The sequence below is a fragment of the Medicago truncatula genome, chromosome 5 (assembly GCF_003473485.1).
Source record: "Medicago truncatula cultivar Jemalong A17 chromosome 5, MtrunA17r5.0-ANR, whole genome shotgun sequence".
NCBI lineage: Eukaryota > Viridiplantae > Streptophyta > Magnoliopsida > Fabales > Fabaceae > Medicago > Medicago truncatula.
In genome coordinates this window covers 10,662,762-10,684,112 of record NC_053046.1, presented here as the reverse complement: position 1 = coordinate 10,684,112, position 21,351 = coordinate 10,662,762, and the positions used below count along the sequence as shown (strand labels likewise).

The 21,351-nt window shown below is 31.8% G+C and overlaps 3 protein-coding genes across 3 annotated transcripts; 2 read left to right on the top strand and 1 right to left on the bottom strand.

Moving 5' to 3' along the window:
- The first annotated feature begins 379 nt into the window (after positions 1 to 379).
- On the top strand, positions 380 to 4,607 carry LOC11416555 (probable LRR receptor-like serine/threonine-protein kinase At3g47570). Its single transcript, XM_003612478.4, has 2 exons — positions 380 to 3,961; positions 4,075 to 4,607. Exons 1-2 carry the CDS (start codon positions 1,159 to 1,161, stop codon positions 4,464 to 4,466), a joined length of 3,195 nt encoding a protein of 1,064 aa, XP_003612526.3. The 5' UTR covers positions 380 to 1,158; the 3' UTR covers positions 4,467 to 4,607.
- A 4,551-nt stretch (positions 4,608 to 9,158) lies between these two features.
- Positions 9,159 to 12,495, top strand: LOC11407873 (probable LRR receptor-like serine/threonine-protein kinase At3g47570). Its single transcript, XM_003612477.3, has 2 exons — positions 9,159 to 11,841; positions 11,955 to 12,495. Exons 1-2 carry the CDS (start codon positions 9,180 to 9,182, stop codon positions 12,332 to 12,334), a joined length of 3,042 nt encoding a protein of 1,013 aa, XP_003612525.1. The 5' UTR covers positions 9,159 to 9,179; the 3' UTR covers positions 12,335 to 12,495.
- Positions 12,496 to 17,467: 4,972 nt separating this feature from the next.
- On the bottom strand, positions 17,468 to 19,908 carry LOC25494573 (uncharacterized). Its single transcript, XM_013598164.2, has 6 exons — positions 19,609 to 19,908; positions 19,289 to 19,514; positions 18,859 to 19,205; positions 18,324 to 18,527; positions 18,179 to 18,220; positions 17,468 to 18,097 (listed from the first exon to the last, which is right to left on the bottom strand). Exons 1-6 carry the CDS (start codon positions 19,906 to 19,908, stop codon positions 17,468 to 17,470), a joined length of 1,749 nt encoding a protein of 582 aa, XP_013453618.2.
- Between the last annotated feature and the right edge of the window lie 1,443 nt (positions 19,909 to 21,351).

Below are 21,351 nucleotides of genomic sequence, written 5' to 3'. Positions count from 1 at the left end.
TCATCTCACATATTCTTTTATAACTAAATTATATACAAGTATTAGAAACATGTGATGAAAAAATATATAATATATTAACAAAAATCATCCGTTCAAATTGCATCATCTCACATCATCTCAAACTCAATCAATCACCTTTTGGCATTTACAAGAAGATGATTAGAAAGAGTGGACTTATATCTTAATTATGAATTGTTCAAATGAAATTATTGGACTTAATAATGAACATCTAACCACTTATGATAATGACTTAATTAATATTCTGAGTAATTTGGATACTCATGCATGTCAGAAGTATGGTGAATAAACTATTTTTAGTTTAACAATAAACATAATGCGGTTTTGGCCAAATGAAGATGGATATTGACTTAGACTCCATTACTTCATTATACACACAAAGGAAAAAAACTCAGAAAAACATATATACAAACAGCATAATATTAAATAATCTACATTTAAGATAACATAATATATTGATATGGTGGAAATATATATTCATCTATTTTTGTTCTGTGACTTTGCTTTAAAAGTGTGGAAAGAGGTGTTCCGGTGGCTTGGATTAGCTATCGTGATTCCTCCAATTTGTTTTTACGTTGATTGGAAATTTAGAAATGATTTTTATTTTTTTTTGCAAATGAGGTTATTGATCAGAAGGAGGTGGTTAGTAACATAAAAGCTATGTCGTGGCGTTGGGGGTTAAATATATGGAACATGTCTCATTGCCTCAGAATTGTCTGATTTAATACCTGTGTTTTTCGATCATTTTCTGCTATTTCGGACTGGTTTTTCTGGTGCAGGGAACTTGAGGTTTCTGTCTTGAGGTAAGTGGTGGCTGGATTATGATTTGGTGCGGTTAGTCCTCGGGTTATTGGAACAGCGGTTTGATGGTTTCTTTTGGCTATAGGTGTTATGGTGTTCTTTCTTAGAATTATCTGTGTGTATTTGTGCAGGCCATTTGTTTTGTCTTTTGGCTGTTGTTTTGTTGTTAGTGTGTGGGTGTCATTGGACTTGGTCCATTTTGGCTCTTGTAATGGTTGATTGATTCTTCATATTTGTAATTTTACCCATTCTGATAACGTCATGTGATTGGATTAGGGAACTATCAATATATTTTACCAAGTAAAAAAAAACATATAATATGCAACCTATGTATTTAAAATGCATAACAGAAAAACAATGAAAGGAGGAAGAACCTTTTGTGTTCCCACTCAACTATCAAAACAGTTTATAATAACTACACAACATATTCAAATTTCACAATTTAAAATAGTCCCTTGTTCCTCAAAACCTTTGTTTGTCATGTTTCCAACATTTTCATTTTGGTTATATCTTCTCTTTGCTCTCAACTTTGTCCAAAACACAATTACCTCTACCTTAAGAAACGAGACGGATTACTTAGCGTTGCTCAAATTCAAAGAATCAATATCTAATGACCCGTATGAGATCTTGAGCTCTTGGAATACTTCAACTCACTACTGCAACTGGCACGGGATTGCGTGTAGTCTCATGCAACAAAGAGTTATAGAGTTAGACTTAGATGGATATAACTTGCATGGATTCATATCTCCCCATGTTGGCAATCTCTCTTTTTTGATAAGTCTCAACCTTGCAAACAATAGTTTCTTTGGTAAAATCCCACATGAACTCGGTCGATTGTTCCGATTGCAGGAACTCTTGATTAATAACAACTCCATGACAGGGGAGATTCCTACAAACTTGTCAAGTTGCTCTGATCTTGAAGTCTTATACTTACAGAGAAATCATTTGGTTGGTAAAATACCAATTGGCATCAGCTCTCTTCATAAACTACAAATGTTGGGGATTTCAAACAACAATCTAACCGGAAGAATTCCACCCTTCATAGGAAATCTTTCATCCCTAATTGTGCTTTCAGTGGGTAATAATCACTTAGAGGGAGAAATTCCGGTAGAAATCTGCAGCCTCAAAAACTTGACAGGGTTGGCATTGGCTGTCAACAAACTACGTGGTTCATTTCCTTCTTGTCTTTATAATATGTCATCTCTAACTGGGATCTCAGTTGGACCCAATGATTTTAATGGATCTCTTCCATCCAATATGTTCAACACCCTCTCCAATCTTCAATATTTCGCAATCGGAAGAAATGAATTTTCAGGTACAATCCCTATTTCCATTGCAAATGCTTCTTCCCTTCTACAACTCGACTTAAGTCGAAACAATTTTGTCGGACAAGTTCCAAGTCTAGGGAAGCTACATAATCTTCAACGACTAAATCTAGGATCAAACAAATTAGGTGACAATTCAACTAAGGATTTGGAGTTTTTGAAAACCTTGACAAACTTCACTAAACTAAGAGTGATTTCTATATCCAGTAATCATTTTGGGGGTAACTTGCCAAATTTTGTAGGCAATTTATCCACTCAACTTAGTCAGCTATATGTTGGGGGTAATCCAATATCAGGAAAAATTCCTGCAGAATTAGGAAATCTAATTGGCCTAATTCACTTGAGCATGGACAATAGCAACTTTGAAGGAATTATTCCTAATACTTTTGGGAAGTTTGAGAGAATGCAACAATTACTATTGAATGGAAATAAGTTGTCAGGAGAGGTACCATCCATTATAGGCAACCTCAGTCAATTATATCTTTTGAGTATAAGAGATAATATGTTAGGAGGAAATATTCCTTCAAGCATAGGACATTGCCAAAAGCTACAATCCCTAGACCTTTCACAAAACATTCTTAGAGGAACCATACCCAAAAAGGTCTTTAGTCTTTCCTCTTTAACAAACTTACTGAACTTGTCAAAAAACTCATTGAGTGGTAGCCTACCAATAGAAGTGGGTAAACTAATAAGTATCAACAAGCTAGATGTCTCAGATAATTATCTATCTGGTGAAATTCCAGTAACCATTGGTGAATGCATAGTCTTAGATAGCCTTTATTTGCAAGGGAACTCTTTCAACGGAACCATACCATCCTCATTGGCTTCACTTAAAGGTCTTCAATATCTAGACTTGTCAGGAAATCGATTGTCTGGACCGATTCCAAATGTTCTACAGAATATATCAGTTTTAAAACACTTGAATGTATCTTTCAACATGTTGGAAGGCGAGGTACCAATGGAAGGTGTCTTTGGAAATGTAAGCAGGTTAGTTGTGACTGGAAACAATAAGCTTTGTGGAGGTATTTCAGAGCTTCATCTACAACCATGCCCTGCCAAATATATTAATTTTGCAAAACACCATAATATCAAATTGACGGTCGTGATAGTTAGTGTGGCAGCTATTCTTCTCACAGTGACAATTGTTCTAACTATCTATCAAATGAGGAAAAAAGTTGAGAAAAAAAATTCTGATCCACCAATAATTGACCCGCTTGCCAGAGTTTCATATCAAGACCTTCACCAAGGAACTGATGGATTTTCTGCTAGAAACCTTGTTGGATTAGGAGGTTTTGGTTCTGTCTACAAAGGAAATCTTGCATCAGAAGATAAATTTGTTGCCATAAAGGTTCTGAACCTTCAAAATAAGGGAGCTCACAAGAGCTTCATTGTTGAATGTAATGCACTAAAAAATATGAGGCATAGAAATTTGGTCAAGGTTTTGACATGTTGTTCAAGTACAGATTACAAAGGTCAAGAGTTTAAGGCTTTAGTGTTTGAATACATGAACAATGGAAGCCTAGAACAATGGCTACATCCAGGTATAATGAATGCAGGGATTCAAAGATTGTTGGACCTTGATCAACGACTGAATATCATTGTTGACATTGCTAGTGTATTACATTACCTTCATCACGAATGTGAGCAAGCGGTCATTCATTGTGATCTAAAGCCAAGTAATGTCCTTCTTGACGATGACATGGTTGCTCATGTGAGTGATTTTGGCATAGCAAGACTTGTCTCAGCCATTGACGATACCTCTCACAAGGAATTTAGTACAATTGGAATTAAAGGGACTGTTGGCTATGCTCCTCCAGGTATTTTCTATACTCTTAGATCATTTTGTGTTTCATTGAATCCTCCTATATTTTTGTTTATGTTTGATATTTTACTAGTTACATAGTATTAACGTTTTTTTCTTATCTTTTAGAGTATGGAATGGGTTCTGAGATATCCACACATGGTGACATGTATAGCTTCGGGGTGCTTCTGTTGGAAATGCTTACCGGAAGAAGACCAACGGATGAAATGTTTGAAGAGGGTCAAAATCTGCATATATTTGTTGAAATTTCATTTCCAAATAATATTTTACAGATTTTGGACCCACATCTTGTACCAAGAAATGAAGAAGCCAAAATAGAAGAAGGAAAGAGTGGAAATTTCCCTCCAATCGTAGAGAAGTGCTTAGTTTCACTTTTTCGGATTGGACTTGCATGTTCAGTGAAATCACCAAAAGAAAGAATGAATATAGTTGATGTCACCAGAGAGTTAAGCATAATCAAAAAGGCATTTCTTTCCGGTGGGATTGATTTAGAATTTTAGATGCTTAATTCCGTATGCCTTAGCTTATGCTCTAACCGATTATGTAGTTAATTTCTTTTTTTGATATCTTGTTATGTATTTGAAAATTACTAAACATAATATACAAAGATCAATTTGGATGTATTGATGATTTCATCCATATCCATTTGTTACAATTTATGAATGATCAAAGCATATTTATGCTTCCAGCACAAAGGACTCTTGCATGAGGAAATTGAGGATGTTAAATATATAAAACCATAACTTTGTGTGTCTTCACTCAACAACTAAGCTTTTGGGTAGAGAAATGATATTTGAACATTAATTTTTTAATAACTTTTGTGACAACTTTATCTCTCTATTGCTTTGGTTTTCGTGCAAATATCTATTTTTCTTTATAAATTACGGTTGTGCCAAAAGTTGTCAATCAAATGGTTGTTCAAATAACACTCCTCTTTTGAGTAAGTTGATTCACAACAAAACACTAATGCTAAAGCATGAGCACACAAATGGTTACCAAAGTGTTTCCAAAGCATGTATTTTCATTTTTCAAAACTGCTACTTATTGGACTGACATAAATTGTACAAGAAAACTATTACCAATATAACCAACCTATTAACTAAAAAAGAAACGAAATGAACATAGACTGAAAACTACATCTGAAAGGCAATAACTAGTGTCTCAGCCAGTTGCATTTACGATAATGAAGAGACTGCTAATACTTCGCGGTGATACTTAAAATAATGACTTAAATGCACTTTTGATTCCTCTATTTTGATAAAAAAATTAACTTTTAATCTCCCTATTTCTAAAACCAACTTTTTGTATTAGGAAACTTTTAGGAATGTTTTGGTCCCCCTCCATTTTTAATGATGTGTCTAACTCATTTATGATGTAGTGCTAAGATGGTCATAGTGAGTTGGATTTAAACGAGCCATGTCATTTTTTAATTAAATCATTTAAGAATATTAATTTTAAGGGTTTGTTTAACATGTGCGATATTACACATGATAAAGGAACTAAAAGTAGCAACTTTACATTGAAAAATAAATTCTTTATTAAAAATTATATATTTAATATAAAATACACACAAGTTTCGATACAATCTTACTATTTAAATCTTACAACCAGTTGAGATTTGTTCTCATCATTCTCATATAAGATAGGCATTCTCATGTGATATGCTATATATATATATATATATATATATATATATATATATATATATATTAATGCATTGTCCTTACCAACTGAGCTAAGCTTAGAAGGACAATTATTATTTAAAACTTCTTAATATGTGCAAAGTTGCACATGATAGAAAACCCTAATTTTAAATAACAGTAATTCCTCCAAATAATTTGAAAAATGATTTTTAATTTTCCCTAAATTAAAACCCTAATCTTACTAGTTTTTCCCCAAAAATCAGAACTCAAAATCTCACTCTGAGGTTCTTCTCGTCTTATCTTATTTCTCCAAGTCCATGTAATTTCCAATTATTTCTTCTTTCTCCACTGTTGTTGTTAGTTTTCGTAACATCCAACTCACTAGAGTTGTCTTTAATTTGGATTGTCGTTGTTAAACTCATACTTCTCTTCCACATCACTGTTACTTGCAATTAGATTGAGTTCCACCTTTGTTAGAAATCAACACAATGATGATATATTTTAATTTTGGAGAAGGATTTTGTAGATTTGCGGCTTTTAAGTTTTCGTCTTTCTCACTTTCTCATTTTTGTGGATTTGGGACTTTTCTTTTTCTTTGGGTTTTAAATTGGGGATTTAGGTTATAGATCCAGAGGGGCTTGGATATCAGTGCATTTTGTGTTACTCCCTTCGTCTCTATATATAACCACCTGTGAAGCCTGGATACGAGATACGATACGGATACGATACTGCACCGATACGTCGATACGGGAAAATTTCAAAAATCAAGATACGATACGGCTGGGATACGTTAATAAAAAAATTATATAATTAAATGTATAATATAATTATAACCTTTTTTTTAATATGCAAATATATTAACAAACACAATAAATTAGATTCGTAGCACATGAACATAAATATAAATAATATTGACGATTAAGAGAGTGGTGATTAGTCAATTACATACGCAAAATATACCAAAAAGAGCACCATTAGTGTTATACATCAATGCTATACTATATCCAAACGGAACATTGTTAGTGCTATACTATATCGATCCAAAAAAGAAGCATTATATCCAAAGTTGAAAGAAGGCGACCATTTTGGAAGAAAAAGTTGAAACCCTAATTTTTTAGAAAGGGGAAGATGAAATTGTTTCTGTGGTGTGGTGTGGGTCGTACTGGCACCAAAGAAAGATAAAGGAAATGTATATATATTATAGTAATATAATGTTTTTATTCTTATGTTTTTTTTCTTATTTTTCACAAAAAAAAAAAAAACACAGAAATCAAAATAATATAAAAAAAAAAAAAACAAGTATATGTGCGTATCAGGATGTATCAGAAAATTATTTTCTTAAAAAAATAAATTAATATTTGGATACTCTCCCGATACGTATCGAGAAGTATCGGGCAGGTATCGGTGCAGGATACGCAGGGGATACGATACGTCATCCATTTTAAAGTATCGGGGCTTCACAGATAACCACACATTTGACTAAAAAATTATCTTTAAATATAATCTCCTTCTCAAATTATTAGATGCATTTATTAATTTTTTCCTAAACATACCCTAATTAATACTGCTAACTTATGTTGAAATATGAAAAGTCAAATTTAACACCAATACAAAAAAAAGATAATTTGGTAATTTTAACACATAAAATACACATTAATTGCATTAACAATTTTTCTTAAGAAATGTGAAAAAAACAAAAGGAGGTTATATATAGACGGAGGGAATATTTATAAGAAAATATCAAAACTTTTATGATGTAGTTATTGCTTAAAAGACTTATCTATCCTTATTTAATTTATGGCTAAATTGCATTTTTGATCCCTTAACTATTTAGGTAGTATCGCTTTGGTCCTTTAAGTAAAATTTGATTTATTTTAGTCCCTTAACTTCTCTCTGTTACACATTTTGGTCCTTTTTGTTAGTTTTAATTCAAAAACGTTAGGTTTTCTTCATCTTCTTCTCCTCTTTTTCATCTTCATATCATCTCCACCAACCTTCAACAACAAGAATCCCAGAAAAATTCCATAAGAAAATGAAGAAAACCTAACGTTTTTGAATTAAAACTAACCGAAATGACCAAAATGTGTAACGGAGATAAGTTAAAGGAGCAAAATAAATCAAATTTTAGTTAAGGGACCAAAGCGATACTACCTAAATAGTTAAGGGACCAAAAATACAATTTAGCCTTAATTTATTTATTTTTGACAAAGATTCTTATTTAATATTTGTCATTTTAATATTATTGGATGTATTTAATTCTTCTCAATTCAAAACATTAAAAAAAAATATAGTAATTAATAACTGCATTGGTTTTGATATTTTTGTTTTCTTCTTATAATAAAGATCGGAAGGAGTACGTGTTTAACCATGGAACCGGATGATGATGTTTTGATGATGATACAAGTGTGTTGTGAATGATGGTGAGATGGTTGTGTTGTTGTTGATGATGAACATGAACTTTGATCTTAAAATTGTGATTATTAATTAATTTAATTAATTGAAGAATTAATTATACAAAATAAATTATTTAATTTTAATCAAAATGATGATGTGGAAAATATTTACTCCACCTCACTACAGTCACTTAAACACCACATCATAAATGAGTTATATAAATAGGAGGATTAAAAGTTTATTTTTTTATCAAAAGGGATCAAAAGTACATTTAAGCCTAAAATAATTTTTCTCTTTCATTTATATATTTAATATGTATGAAATGTTAAAATGACTCAATTATGGGATGAAGGGAGAGTAATAAATAAAGTCATGCTAACTTGTGTCCTAAGAGTACATGTTAAGCAATCCAAAAATAGAAATATTTCCTTAATACTTGTGCATTCAATTAATTAAAAGTTAAAAAAAAATTAATGCACGAATTCCAACAAAAAAAATTCTATATTTGTCCCATTAACTTGTGCCTTAAGGCACAAGTTAACATTTATTCATTCAATTAATAAGGAAAATGTTAACGAAACCCTAAAGTTAATACTCCTTTTGACAGTTCCGTTCACAATAGACAAAGAAAAACATGCATCTTTTGGTGTTCCCACTCATGTATATCTAACCAAAAATGTTCTGATTCCATGCTGTCAAATCTTCTTTTATTTTCAACTTAGCCCAAAATCAAACACTTTTGACAATTCCAAGAAAATGGTAAAAAAGAGTGTGCCTAGTTACGAATCGTTTAGTTGTAATTAATTAGTGGAGCATCCAACCACTTATGATAATGACTTATACAACAATACCAGAAACATGGTTAATAAACTAGTACTCATTACTGTGTCAAAAAAAAAAAAAAAAACTAGTACTCATTACTTTAGCCAATAAAGCAAACTGAAGGAGTGTGCTTCCTTGTCACGCATTTCCTACAAATTTCCAAATCCCTTTATAGCAATTTAATAGTAGAAGAAAAAGAACACGATCGATATAAATAGTCTAAATGTAAGATTGAATTAAATTGCTACCTTTTGTGTTCCCACTCATATATGAAAACAGTATATAATATCTAATCATCATGTTCAAATTACACAATCCAAAATATTCCCTTGTTCCTCAAAACCTTTTCCAATCATGTTTCCAACATTTTCATTTTGGTTATCTCTTCTCTTTACTCTCAACTTTGTCCAAAACACAATTACCTCTACCTTAGGAAACAAGACAGATTACTTAGCGTTACTCAAATTCAAAGAATCAATTTCTAATGACCCATATGGAATCTTGGCCTCTTGGAATACTTCAAATCACTACTGTAATTGGCATGGAATTACATGTAATCCCATGCATCAAAGAGTTACAGAGCTAGACTTAGATGGATTTAATTTGCATGGAGTCATATCTCCCCATGTAGGCAATCTCTCTTTTTTGACAAACCTCATCCTTGCAAAAAATAGTTTCTTTGGAAATATCCCTCATGAACTCGGTCAGTTGTCACGATTGCAGCAACTCGTTCTCTCCAATAACTCAATGACAGGGGAGATTCCTACAAACTTGACAAGTTGCTCTGATCTTGAATACTTATTCTTATCTGGAAATCATCTGATTGGTAAAATACCAATTCGAATTAGCTCTCTTCATAAGCTTCAGTTGTTGGAGCTTACAAATAACAATTTAACCGGAAGAATTCAACCATCCATAGGAAATATTTCATCTCTAACTATTATATCAATGGATATGAATCACTTAGAGGGAGATATACCACAAGAAATGTGCAGCCTCAAACACTTGACAAAAATTACAGTGTTTAGTAACAGACTATCTGGTACATTTCATTCTTGTTTTTATAATATGTCATCTCTTACTTATATCTCAGTAACACTCAATAAATTTAATGGATCTCTTCCATCAAATATGTTCAACACCCTTTCCAATCTTCAATGTTTCTATATTGCATCCAATCAATTCTCAGGTACAATCCCTATTTCCATTGCAAATGCTTCTTCCCTAAAAGAACTCGACTTATCTGATCAAAATAATTTGCTCGGACAAGTTCCAAGTCTGGGGAATTTACATGATCTTCAACGGCTAAATCTAGAATTTAACAATTTAGGAGACAATACAACTAAGGATTTAGAATTTTTAAAAACCTTGACAAACTGTAGTAAACTAACCGTGATTTCTATAGCTTATAATAATTTTGGAGGTAACTTGCCAAATTTTGTAGGCAATTTATCCACTCAACTTAGTCAGCTATATGTTGGGGGTAATCAGATGTCTGAAAAAATTCCTGCAGAATTAGGAAATCTAATTGGTTTAATTCACTTAAGCTTGGAATATAACCACTTTGAAGGAATTATTCCTACTACTTTTGGGAAGTTTGAGAGGATGCAAAGATTAGTACTGAATGGAAATAGGTTGTCAGGAATGATACCACCCATCATAGGCAACCTCACTCATTTATTTTTTTTTAGTGTAGGAGATAATATGTTGGAAGGAAACATTCCTTCAAGCATTGGATATTGCCAAAAGCTACAATACCTAGACCTTTCACAAAACATTCTCCGAGGAACCATACCCATAGAGGTTTTAAGTCTTTCCTCCCTAACAAACATACTGAATTTGTCAAATAACACATTGAGTGGTAGCTTACCGAGAGAAGTGGGTATGCTAAGAAATATCAATGAGTTAGATATCTCCGATAATTATCTATCAGGTGAGATTCCTAGAACCATTGGTGAATGCATAGTCTTAGAATACCTTTCTTTGCAAGGGAACTCGTTCAACGGAACCATTCCATCCACATTGGCTTCACTTAAAGGTCTTCAATATTTAGACTTGTCAAGAAATCGGTTGTATGGACCAATTCCAAATGTTCTACAAAGTATATCAGTTTTAGAACACTTGAATGTTTCTTTCAACATGTTGGAAGGAGAAGTACCGAAAGAAGGTGTCTTTGGAAATATAAGTAGGTTAGTTGTGACTGGAAACGATAAACTTTGTGGAGGTATTTCAGAGCTTCATCTACAACCATGCCTTGCCAAAGATATGAAATCTGCAAAACACCATATTAAGTTGATAGTAGTGATAGTTAGTGTGGCATCTATTCTTCTCATGGTGACAATTATTCTAACTATCTACCAAATGAGGAAAAGAAACAAGAAACAATTGTATGATCTACCAATAATTGACCCGCTTGCTAGGGTTTCATACAAAGACCTTCACCAAGGAACTGATGGATTTTCTGCTAGAAACCTGGTTGGATTAGGAAGTTTTGGTTCTGTGTACAAAGGAAATCTTGCATCAGAAGATAAAGTTGTTGCCATAAAGGTCCTGAACCTTCAAAAAAAGGGATCTCACAAGAGCTTCGTTGTTGAATGTAATGCACTAAAAAATATGAGGCATAGAAATTTGGTTAAGGTTTTGACATGTTGTTCGAGTACCGATTACAAAGGTCAAGAGTTTAAGGCTTTAGTGTTTGAATACATGAACAACGGAAACCTAGAACAATGGCTACATCCAGGTATAATGAATGCAGGGATTCAAAGAATGTTGGACCTTGATCAACGACTGAATATCATTGTTGACATTGCTTCTGTATTACATTACCTTCATCATGAATGTGAGCAAGCGGTCATTCATTGTGATCTAAAGCCAAGTAATGTCCTTCTTGATGACGACATGGTTGCTCATGTGAGTGATTTTGGCATAGCAAGACTTGTCTCAGCCATTGACAATACCTCTAACAAGGAAACTAGTACAATTGGAATTAAAGGGACTGTTGGCTATGCTCCTCCAGGTACTTTCTATACTTTTAGATCATTTAGTTTTCTTTGAATTTTCCTATCTTATGATTTATGTTATATATTTTACTAATTACATAGTATTAAATGTTTCTGTTTTATCTTTTAGAGTATGGAATGGGTTCTGAAATATCCACATATGGTGACATGTATAGCTTCGGGGTGCTTATGTTGGAAATGCTTACCGGAAGAAGACCAACAGATGGAATGTTTGAAGAAGGTCAAAATTTGCATATGTTTGTTGGAATTTCATTTCCTAATAATATTATACAGATTTTGGATCCACATCTTGTACCAAGAAATGAAGAAGAAGAAATAGAAGAAGGAAACTGTGGAAATTTCACTCCAACTGTAGAGAAGTGTTTAGTTTCACTTTTCAGGATTGGACTTGCTTGTTCAGTGAAATCACCAAAAGAAAGAATGAACATAGTTAATGTCATGAGAGAGTTAGGCATGATAAAAAAGGCCTTTCTTTCTGGTGGGGTTTGATTGAGAATTTTGATGCTTAATTCCATAAGCCATAGCTTATGCTCTTACCTGATTATGTAGTTAATTTAATTTTCTGACATCTTGTTAAGTTTTTGAAAATTACTAAACTACAATATACAAAGATACATGAGAAGTTGAATGATTGTAGTTATATACCAGTCCAGTTCTGGACGAACCATTAATGTTTCGGTTCATTTTTGTCTAACTGTTATAACAGTTTAGTTCGATTTCCTTCATTAACTGAACCACGAACAGTCCTAACATCAACATACCTTACAAAATGTCAAAACGCCCTTCTTGAAGCCCTTCTAGTGTCTGTTCCATTTAAATTTTCTGTCTGTTGGGGTAGAAAAATATATTGTCAAATCACACCTTAATGTATTCCCAAAAGAGAAAAAAACACACCTTGATGCACTTAAGCAAAGAGGACACTATGTTTTCTACTAATAATCGAATAGCAGTTAGTTTCGAATGTAAATGTCAGAAATTAGGACAACAAAATTCCTTAATTAACACAGAAGAACAAATGAAAAGAGATTCAAATTGGTGGTACAAATTGTTGTAGCCAAGATCTGAATTTAGTAATTATATATAATGAAGTCCACAAAAAGAGCATGTTGTCGATTTAATATACACATTTTGAATTCATGCACGATTAGTTGATGTGTTCAATGAAACTTCATACTGAAAATACATAAACTATGAGACAATGATCTTTCAGAAAATGATATGTTTTGCAAATATTATATTGGAAATTCAAGAAAAAGTTTGGCTGGTTGATGAGCAAAAAGAAAAAGAAGGCCTTTTCTCATGCACTCTGACAATTTTAAGATATGCTTAGCATAACTTTTCTTGACTATGCTCCTCAAGGTACATAACAAGCTCGTGAAACATTTAGGGTGTGTTTGGATTGAAAGTTTGGGAGGGGAAGGGAGGAGAAAGTTTACTTTTTGTTTTTAAATTACGGATACTATGAAATGTTTTATAAAAAGTTAACATATTACCATGATACTTCAATCACACTTAATTTATTTTAGAAAAACATTTCATAGTGTCCGTAATTTAAAAATAAAAAGTAAATCCTCCCCTCCCTTTTCCCCTCCTAAATCCTCCATCCAAACGCACCATTAATGTTTCTTGGAATTCTCATACCTTTAGGTATTAACTAGTTTTACTAATTACTCAGTAATGACAGTTTGCTATATATTTTTAGAACAAACAACAACTCCCGAGTTATTTGTATGGAGGAAAATTAAATAATTTTTTTTAAGCTGCTCTTGTTTATTGAATTTCAAAATAATTAACTATTTCATTAACAAAAATTAATTAATAAGGTTAGAACTCCCTCCGTCCCAAATTAAGTTAGTATTATCCTCATTTAACACTTATCATTATCAAGAAAAATGTATTAGTGAATGAAAGAAATAAATGGCTTTAAGTGCTCTTGACAAATATTGGTACATTTACCATTAACATAAATGCAAAGTACTCCTAGAATATAATGGTGAAAGTAATATTAATCAAGAGTTTTAATTAATATTGTATTGAAAAGTAAAATGAGTCATTATTTTAAGACAATACTTTTTATAAATGACTCACTTTTTTTTGACAAAAATAAAATGATATTCATTCATTCAAATCGAGAGATTACATCATTCAACACCGTTAAAAACGTAAATGATGAATCTGCGAACACTCACAACATCCAATTTAATACCATATAACGGCATAATGCCTACAAAAACATATGATAAAATTAAAGTGACCGGAATATCCATGGCCTCCGGATCTGCAACGTTGACGCCCAAATATTTGATTGAATAATAAATTTTTCTGTAAGAATCAAATGAACACCGCACGAAGACGGTAAATCAAACAACGCCGCACAAGACGACGAACAACAAACCACACTTAGATGATGAAATCACAAAGAAAAGAGGAGTGTTATTTGAACAACCATTTGGTTGACAACTTTTGTGACAACCATAATTTACAAAGAAAAAGTTGGTATGTGCACGAAAATCAAAGCAATAGAGAGATAAAGTAAAAAGTAATGTGAGTATGAAAGAGAAAGTTGTCACAAAAGTTGTCATAAAATGGATGTTCAAATATCATTTCTTCAAAGAAAAAAACCTAGATCTATGTGAAAATCACTTATTTAGATTGAAATAAAGAGAAAAAGATGAAGAGGGGTGATTTCAGGTCAAGAATTGACCCAAAATCACCCCTCAATGAAGACTCGCTTATTATTTGTCGGAGGGAGTAAATAATATTAATTTTACCTTTAAAATCAACATAACTAATCTTTTTTTTTTAAATCGTCCACAAACCTTAACCACTGTTATTTTGAGACAGAGCAAGTACCATTTTTTCTATCGAAATATGTCTTTTTAACATTTCATGAGGCCCTACATTAAAATATGACTTAAGATACGTTTATTTCGAGTTTACTAAATTTATTTCAACAAATATAAAAAGCAAAGTTTTTTTAGGGATAAATATTAAAGGGTATTGTTTTATTCCTAGGCATTTAAGATAAAATGTTTGGCTAATATGTATAAGAACATCATTCTATTAGAGATGTTATTGATTAGTTACACATAAATTTATTCTCATCTTCATAGTATTTTTTCACACTCTTTTTTTTTATGAATATTTTTCTTTACCATCAAACATGTAAATGCAAATTTTCATCATTTTATTCTCAAAAGTTTACAAAGATAACTTGCAGTAAATACACCTAGGTGTGTTTGATTTGCTAAAAAGTAGAGGGTTGGGGTGAACAAATTTTTTTGTGCCGGCTCTTATGAGACTGGACCAGAAAGGTAGCAAGTGACCGACCAAGAACCAAAATCTCACTCCCTCACTAAACCATGAGAGAACTCATTGTCAAGAGTACAAACTATTAAAAATATCAAATTACTCTTTTTATTTTCCAACATAAAAATTAGCAAAATTACACAAGTCGTCATTTAACTTAATTTCAGGTAAAATTTTCGTCATTTATCTTTTTCTTTTCCTGTTTTAATCCTTTACATTATAAAATGTCAATATTGATATCTTTTTATGGGATTCAAAGAAATTTAGGTATCTATATTTGTATGATGAAAATTTGAGTTGGATAATGAGTTTGATGATTTTTTTTTTGTTTCTTTTTTTTATAAAAAGTATAACAATGTTGACATTTTATAGCATATATAAATAACTAGATCGGGAAAAGGAAAAGATAAAAAAAACAAAAATGTTATTTGATTATAACATAAAGGATGAATCGATAAGAAAAAAAAAAGATAAAAAACGAAAGTGTCATCTGAAATTAAGTTAAGGAACAAATTATATTATGTAATTTTGCCTAAAATTTACGTCTTTTATCTCTCTGATACAATTGTTGAGTAAAATGTCATTTTGATCCCTAAAAGATTGTATTGGGGTCAGATTGTTCCTTGACAAATAAAAAGACTATTTCTAGACCTTGTAAAATTAAGCTGAGACAATTTAATACCCGAATCAATAAAAAAAGGAAATGTTAACTTGTATCTTTGGGGCATAAGTTAAGAAGACAAATGTAGTAGATTTTTATTAAAAATTGTGCATTTAATGTCTTATCAGTTTCAAAAATTATATTTTCAATATATAATTATTTTTTAATTATATTTTAAGCTTCTTAACTTGTATTCCAAATGTACAAGTTAGCATGACCATTAAATAAATAAATTGTTAATTTTTTTGTGATGAACGGAATTTGAATCCCAAACCTTATCCCTTACTCCTTAAAGTTGTTAGGTTAGCAACAACTTAACCCTAAATTTTTGGCTCTAAAACTGCAGCATTTAATGCTAATGAGGTTAACCTAAAAATATTTCCCTCCTAAGGCATTTGCAATTTGAATTTCAAAAATATTTTCAGTGAATTAATCCAAAACTATTCGGTTCCTTTTTGTTAACTATGCTAAAATTTCTCCTCTCTTTGAACGATGCACTGCAATTAATATTTTCCATCAGTAACCCATGTAAATTGCACATTTCACACAATTCAGCCTGACTCTCCATTTTCCCACTCAGATGCATCGAATGCAGCAACTCAATTTTCTGCTATATATATATATATATATATATATATATATATATATATATATATATACATCCAACACACATCAGTTAGCCATCATTTTTTTTTTTTCTGAAGAATCATGTTGTAACCATGCATGTATAGATAATGGAATAGCAATAAGGAGAATAACAAAGTCCAATAATAAGTAGCCTTCAAATGCTTTTAATTGATGAGAAAGTAGTACTACACATAAACAATGAAGAGCAACGTCCGTTAAACTTCCCCTCCCTATACATTCACATAAAAAGAATGTGTCATTCTTTTTACATTTATTACTCTATGTTTATTGAAAATAGTTTATGTTGGTACATTTGTTTGTTTGTCTGTCATACCTAAAGGATTACGAATGTATAAAGTCATATAAATACTCTTATAAATATTCAGTCACATATTATGCCTTATGCCTCCCTTACTCCTTAGGGTCCGTTTGGTTCGAGAATTAGGAGGGGAGGGGAGGGATTTTTACGGAGGGGAGTGGAGGGGAGATATTTTTAATTAAAAGTGTGTTTGGTTCACAAGGGGAGGGGAGGGATTTTAACAGTATTTTACCGTTTTACCCTTAAACTTCATTAAATAAAAGAAACTGTTTGTTTTTACGATTTCAGAAACTGACGAAGACAAGCACACATCTAAGCCGCTATTTTATCTTAAACTGGCTCATGTATTTTGCTCCAAGCATCATATTGTTTTTTTTTTTTTGGCTTTTTTTATCGGAGCAATTCTTTGTAATATTTTTTTTATAAGAGCAATTCTTTGTAATCCTTGCATTTTTTTCCAATTACTTTCGTAAAAAATAGCATAGCTCTTAAATATATGACATAAGAATTTTCAAAATCATGGATAGTGCTTATTAATTAACAATTGTAAGATAAATGAAATTTGTTGCATATGAACAAATAAGACACATGAAAGTGACTATGACTACTGTTAACTATTTCTCCTTAAAAAAAATAATGATAAACATCATAACAAAACAGTCTCCCTAAAAAAACTCATAAACATCATAACACCATCATAGTATGATTAATCAGAAGAACCAAAGACAGTTTCCATTATGACTGCTTTGCGTGCTTTGGGTGGACACTGAAGAATCATTCTAAGTATGTCTACATCTTTCATGACAACACGATATATCTTAGGCAATGAATTTGGGTCACATCCACACTCCTCTAATAAATTCCAAGTCTCTTCTCCTGAAATTGGAGGCAACTCGTGTTTATGACGTTCTCTCGTTATTTCATTTCCTTCCCGTATTGCAGCATTTCCTTCTCTGAGTGCCTCTGCAACCACTTTCATTGACTCTTTAAGTTCAATAATATCATTGTATGTCTCTTTATTCTTAGCCACTTTCAATCTCTTCCTTTTTCCACCACTTGCCATGGTTGAAGGATCATATGATTGTGTTTCAGGTAAAGTAAAGTCATAATCAGGAGCATCAAAGCTCTCCAAAGTTACCTCATTCCGAGCAACACGGTCATCAATATCTTGAATAGTTTCAACAAAATCTTCCTCAGTGATCGATGCCCCTCGTTTTCTGATCTCTTTAAAAGTTCCAGATTCATCCCCATCAGCTCGGTTAGGCCCATGAAGTATTGATATCTTTTTATAGTTTGGAAATGAATCAACTCTCCAATGTGCTGCTTTTGGTTTCGACTGAAAAGTAAGTTTGACACAAGTTGTAAAATTTTTGATCAATCAAAAAATATTTCAAAATACAAGATTTACAAAATTTACCTCAATTAGAGCAGCCCAAACTGGTTCTTCCGCATCCCATAACTGTGTAGTTGAATTCCAAGAAAACCCACTCATACCACTTAAAAATTTCGTGATACTCACTGTAGTTTCTTTTCAAAGTTTTCCAACAATTTTGTATCTTCACCTTATCAATTTGGTCACCAAACAATCTCACGAGTTCATCTGTAACATTTTTATATGCTATTGACGTGAAGGTACCGTTAACTTTGTTACCGTTTTCAAATTCTTGCATGAGAGCATCAACAAGAGCATCATCCATGGCTTTATTCCAGGTCAAAGACCCAGAATTACCATTGTTGGTTGACAATTGCTTTTTCGATGTCATAATCTATAAAAATGGTCAATTATAACATAACTACATTAATAAATATAATTAACATGAAGTTCCAATATCATTCACTTGACATCAATTTCAAATATACATTTAGTCCAAACACACACATATATAAAAAACACCATAATTTAATAAATTAAGTACTACTTCATCAAAGAAAAACCAAAATCAAAATAATAATATAAATTGCAATGTAATCCATTTAGGTTTGACCATTATTTTCATAATTTGACCACATTTGATGCGCTGCACCATTTTTTATAATTCCACCTTGAGCAAATTCATCCATATCACTTCTGGATGCCTCATGATTGTCATGGGATACATTTTGATTTGCAAGTTCGGCATCTATTTCAGCTATAAGGTCTTCATTTGGTTCTGCGCTCATTAGATAATTGTGAAGAATGCAACATGCAAAAATGATTAATTTATGAGCTTTGACTCCATAAGCGGGTTCTGTTGAATTTGATAAAATCTCAAATCCTTTTTTTAATACACCAAAGGCTCTTTCAATTGCATTTCGTAAAGACGCATGCCGAAGATTAAACAATTCTTTATAATTTAGGGGTGGATTTCTTGCCGAAAATTCTTTCAAGTGATACCGAACTCCTCTATAAGGCGTAATAAGTCCACTTGTCAACATGAAACCAGCATCAACTAGATAATATTTTCCTATAGTAAAGGTAAATAATAAATGTGATAGTTTGAAGTATATAATATAAGTAGTTATAACTTTATGTTGATTCTTATATTACCTTGAGGAATTTTAAGTTTATCTTCTCGTGTTAATGCATTCTTTATTATTCTTGAGTCAGAGGCGAAGCCTTCCCATCCCGCAAGCACATACGTGAACTTTAAATCAAAAGTGCACGCTGCTAAAACATTTTGTGTTGGATACTCTTTCCTACCACGATAACGAGGGGCGTCTTTTGCAGATACCTTGACTCGTATATGTGTTCCATCTATAGCACCAACACAATTCTGACACAATATAGTATTTTTCTATAAATATATATATATATATATATATAATTTATTCAAGTCTTGCTAATATTTTATTAATATAAAAATGTACCTTAAAATATGGGTAGAATCTAGTGCTACTAGAAATTTCTAAGGGGATCGTTGATCCATCAGGTTGTACAATAAACTTTTCTTCCAATTCAAGAATAGCTTTCAAAACTTGATGGAGATGACGGCTAATTGTCTCACCCGAACGACGAAACCAAAAGTTGACTTCACGATTTTTAGCATTATGGGTTAGTATGTAAAGTGATTTTGCAACTTGTTCTTCCACACTTGACCATCTTGTAGGTCGTAAGCCCCCTTCTCTTTCTAACATATCGCATAACTTTAAAAAAGTTTGAGGACCCATTCTTATTATATTTCTACTAGTTTCGCTATTTTTAAGTCGATACATTACTTCTTCACGCACCCTTTCTCTCTGAGAGCTCATACTATAACTTTTTTTTTTTTTTACGAGAGATTCGAATATAACAAAAGACAACAACACACATAAGCTGAGCTATAGCTCTTCGGCGCAAATCAAACCATCTATTGATAGCAATTTCCTGATCTTGATGATCCATCTAATCGCATAAAATTAATTTCTAGATTATATAACTCTTATACTACAATTACATATAGACATGTAATAAACTACAACAAACATATTTATATATAAACGAGGCCATGATCAATATATGGAAGAAAAAAAAATGAAACAAAGCATATAGAAAGAAAAGCAGAACGTAAAAAAGAAAAAAAAAAACATGATTAATGTATATATATATGGAAGATAAAAAAAATGAAACAAAGCATATAGATTAATGTACAGAAAAATAAAGCCAAGATTTTACACAACAAGACATGTAGGATCGGTGAATTAACAGTGAAAAAAAACACTACTAGGTTGTGATTATCCTATTTTAGCTAGAAGTGAAGATTTGAATTTTATATAAGCTGTATCTGATACTCCAACAACAATAAGTATCAATAAAAATAATGCACAACTTTGAGGATGGATAATGTAGTGTGCCAACAGGAACAAGTTCAATAGCCAGCATCAGCCTTTAAAAAAATAAAATAAATGGCCTGCATGCTTGAGAGAGGTTTTAAGTGGGAACATGTGAAATGTAAACATGTCCTGAGTTTTTACTGTTCGTTTGCCTGTAGGCTGTAGCTATTTTATGCAAAATTTTATTTGTATATTTCTGTTCTCATGGTAAATTATTTTATTTTTTTAAAACTATGTGCGTTTTTAGTGAATTTCATTTTCAATTTGATTCAATGATTACGAGTTATATTCAGCTAATCCGATAATAGTAAGGTTGTGTAGTGAAAAAAAATTCTGGTCAAGATTTTACACAACAAGACATGGATAGGTGAATTAACTGTGAAAAAAAAACAAGCAACAACAAGTATAATAAGCTGAATTAAAATAAAATAATAATAATAATAATAAAACTTCAACGATTTCATCAAAAAAAAAAAAAGACTTCAACGATTTTAAAAGTGAAAAAAAAAACAATACTCTCAAATGAATGGATCAATACCATAAGAAAAAACACACTATGAAACAAACAAGCCACCGTAAGGATAAAGCAACAATTTAAACAATAAAGTTCCAACAACGATAACGATTAAACAAGGATAATAAAGTAGCGAATCAATAACGATGTAATTAATAATACTACGATATAGACAATGGGATGATGAAATTACTCACAATTCACTTTGGAGGAAGCCTCAAGCAGTCGTTGACAACAACAAAGTAGTAGTAAAAGCGGTTTGTACATCTAACAAATAAGAGTGGTAG

Bases quoted from the DNA above. Each gene is read 5' to 3' on its own strand.
- LOC25494573 (XM_013598164.2), bottom strand. From the start codon at position 19,908: ATGGGTCCTCAAACTTTTTTAAAGTTATGCGATATGTTAGAAAGAGAA. The intron at 19,515-19,608 runs GTACATTTTTAT...ATATTGTGTCAG, and splicing joins GATTCTACCCATATTTTAAG to AATTGTGTTGGTGCTATAGA. The intron at 18,528-18,858 runs GTATCCCATGAC...CCATTTTTATAG, and splicing joins CCGAACTTGCAAATCAAAAT to ATTATGACATCGAAAAAGCA.
- LOC11416555 (XM_003612478.4), top strand. From the start codon at position 1,159: ATGCATAACAGAAAAACAATGAAAGGAGGAAGAACCTTTTGTGTTCCC. The intron at 3,962-4,074 runs GTATTTTCTATA...CTTATCTTTTAG, and splicing joins TGTTGGCTATGCTCCTCCAG to AGTATGGAATGGGTTCTGAG.
- LOC11407873 (XM_003612477.3), top strand. From the start codon at position 9,180: ATGTTTCCAACATTTTCATTTTGGTTATCTCTTCTCTTTACTCTCAAC. The intron at 11,842-11,954 runs GTACTTTCTATA...TTTATCTTTTAG, and splicing joins TGTTGGCTATGCTCCTCCAG to AGTATGGAATGGGTTCTGAA.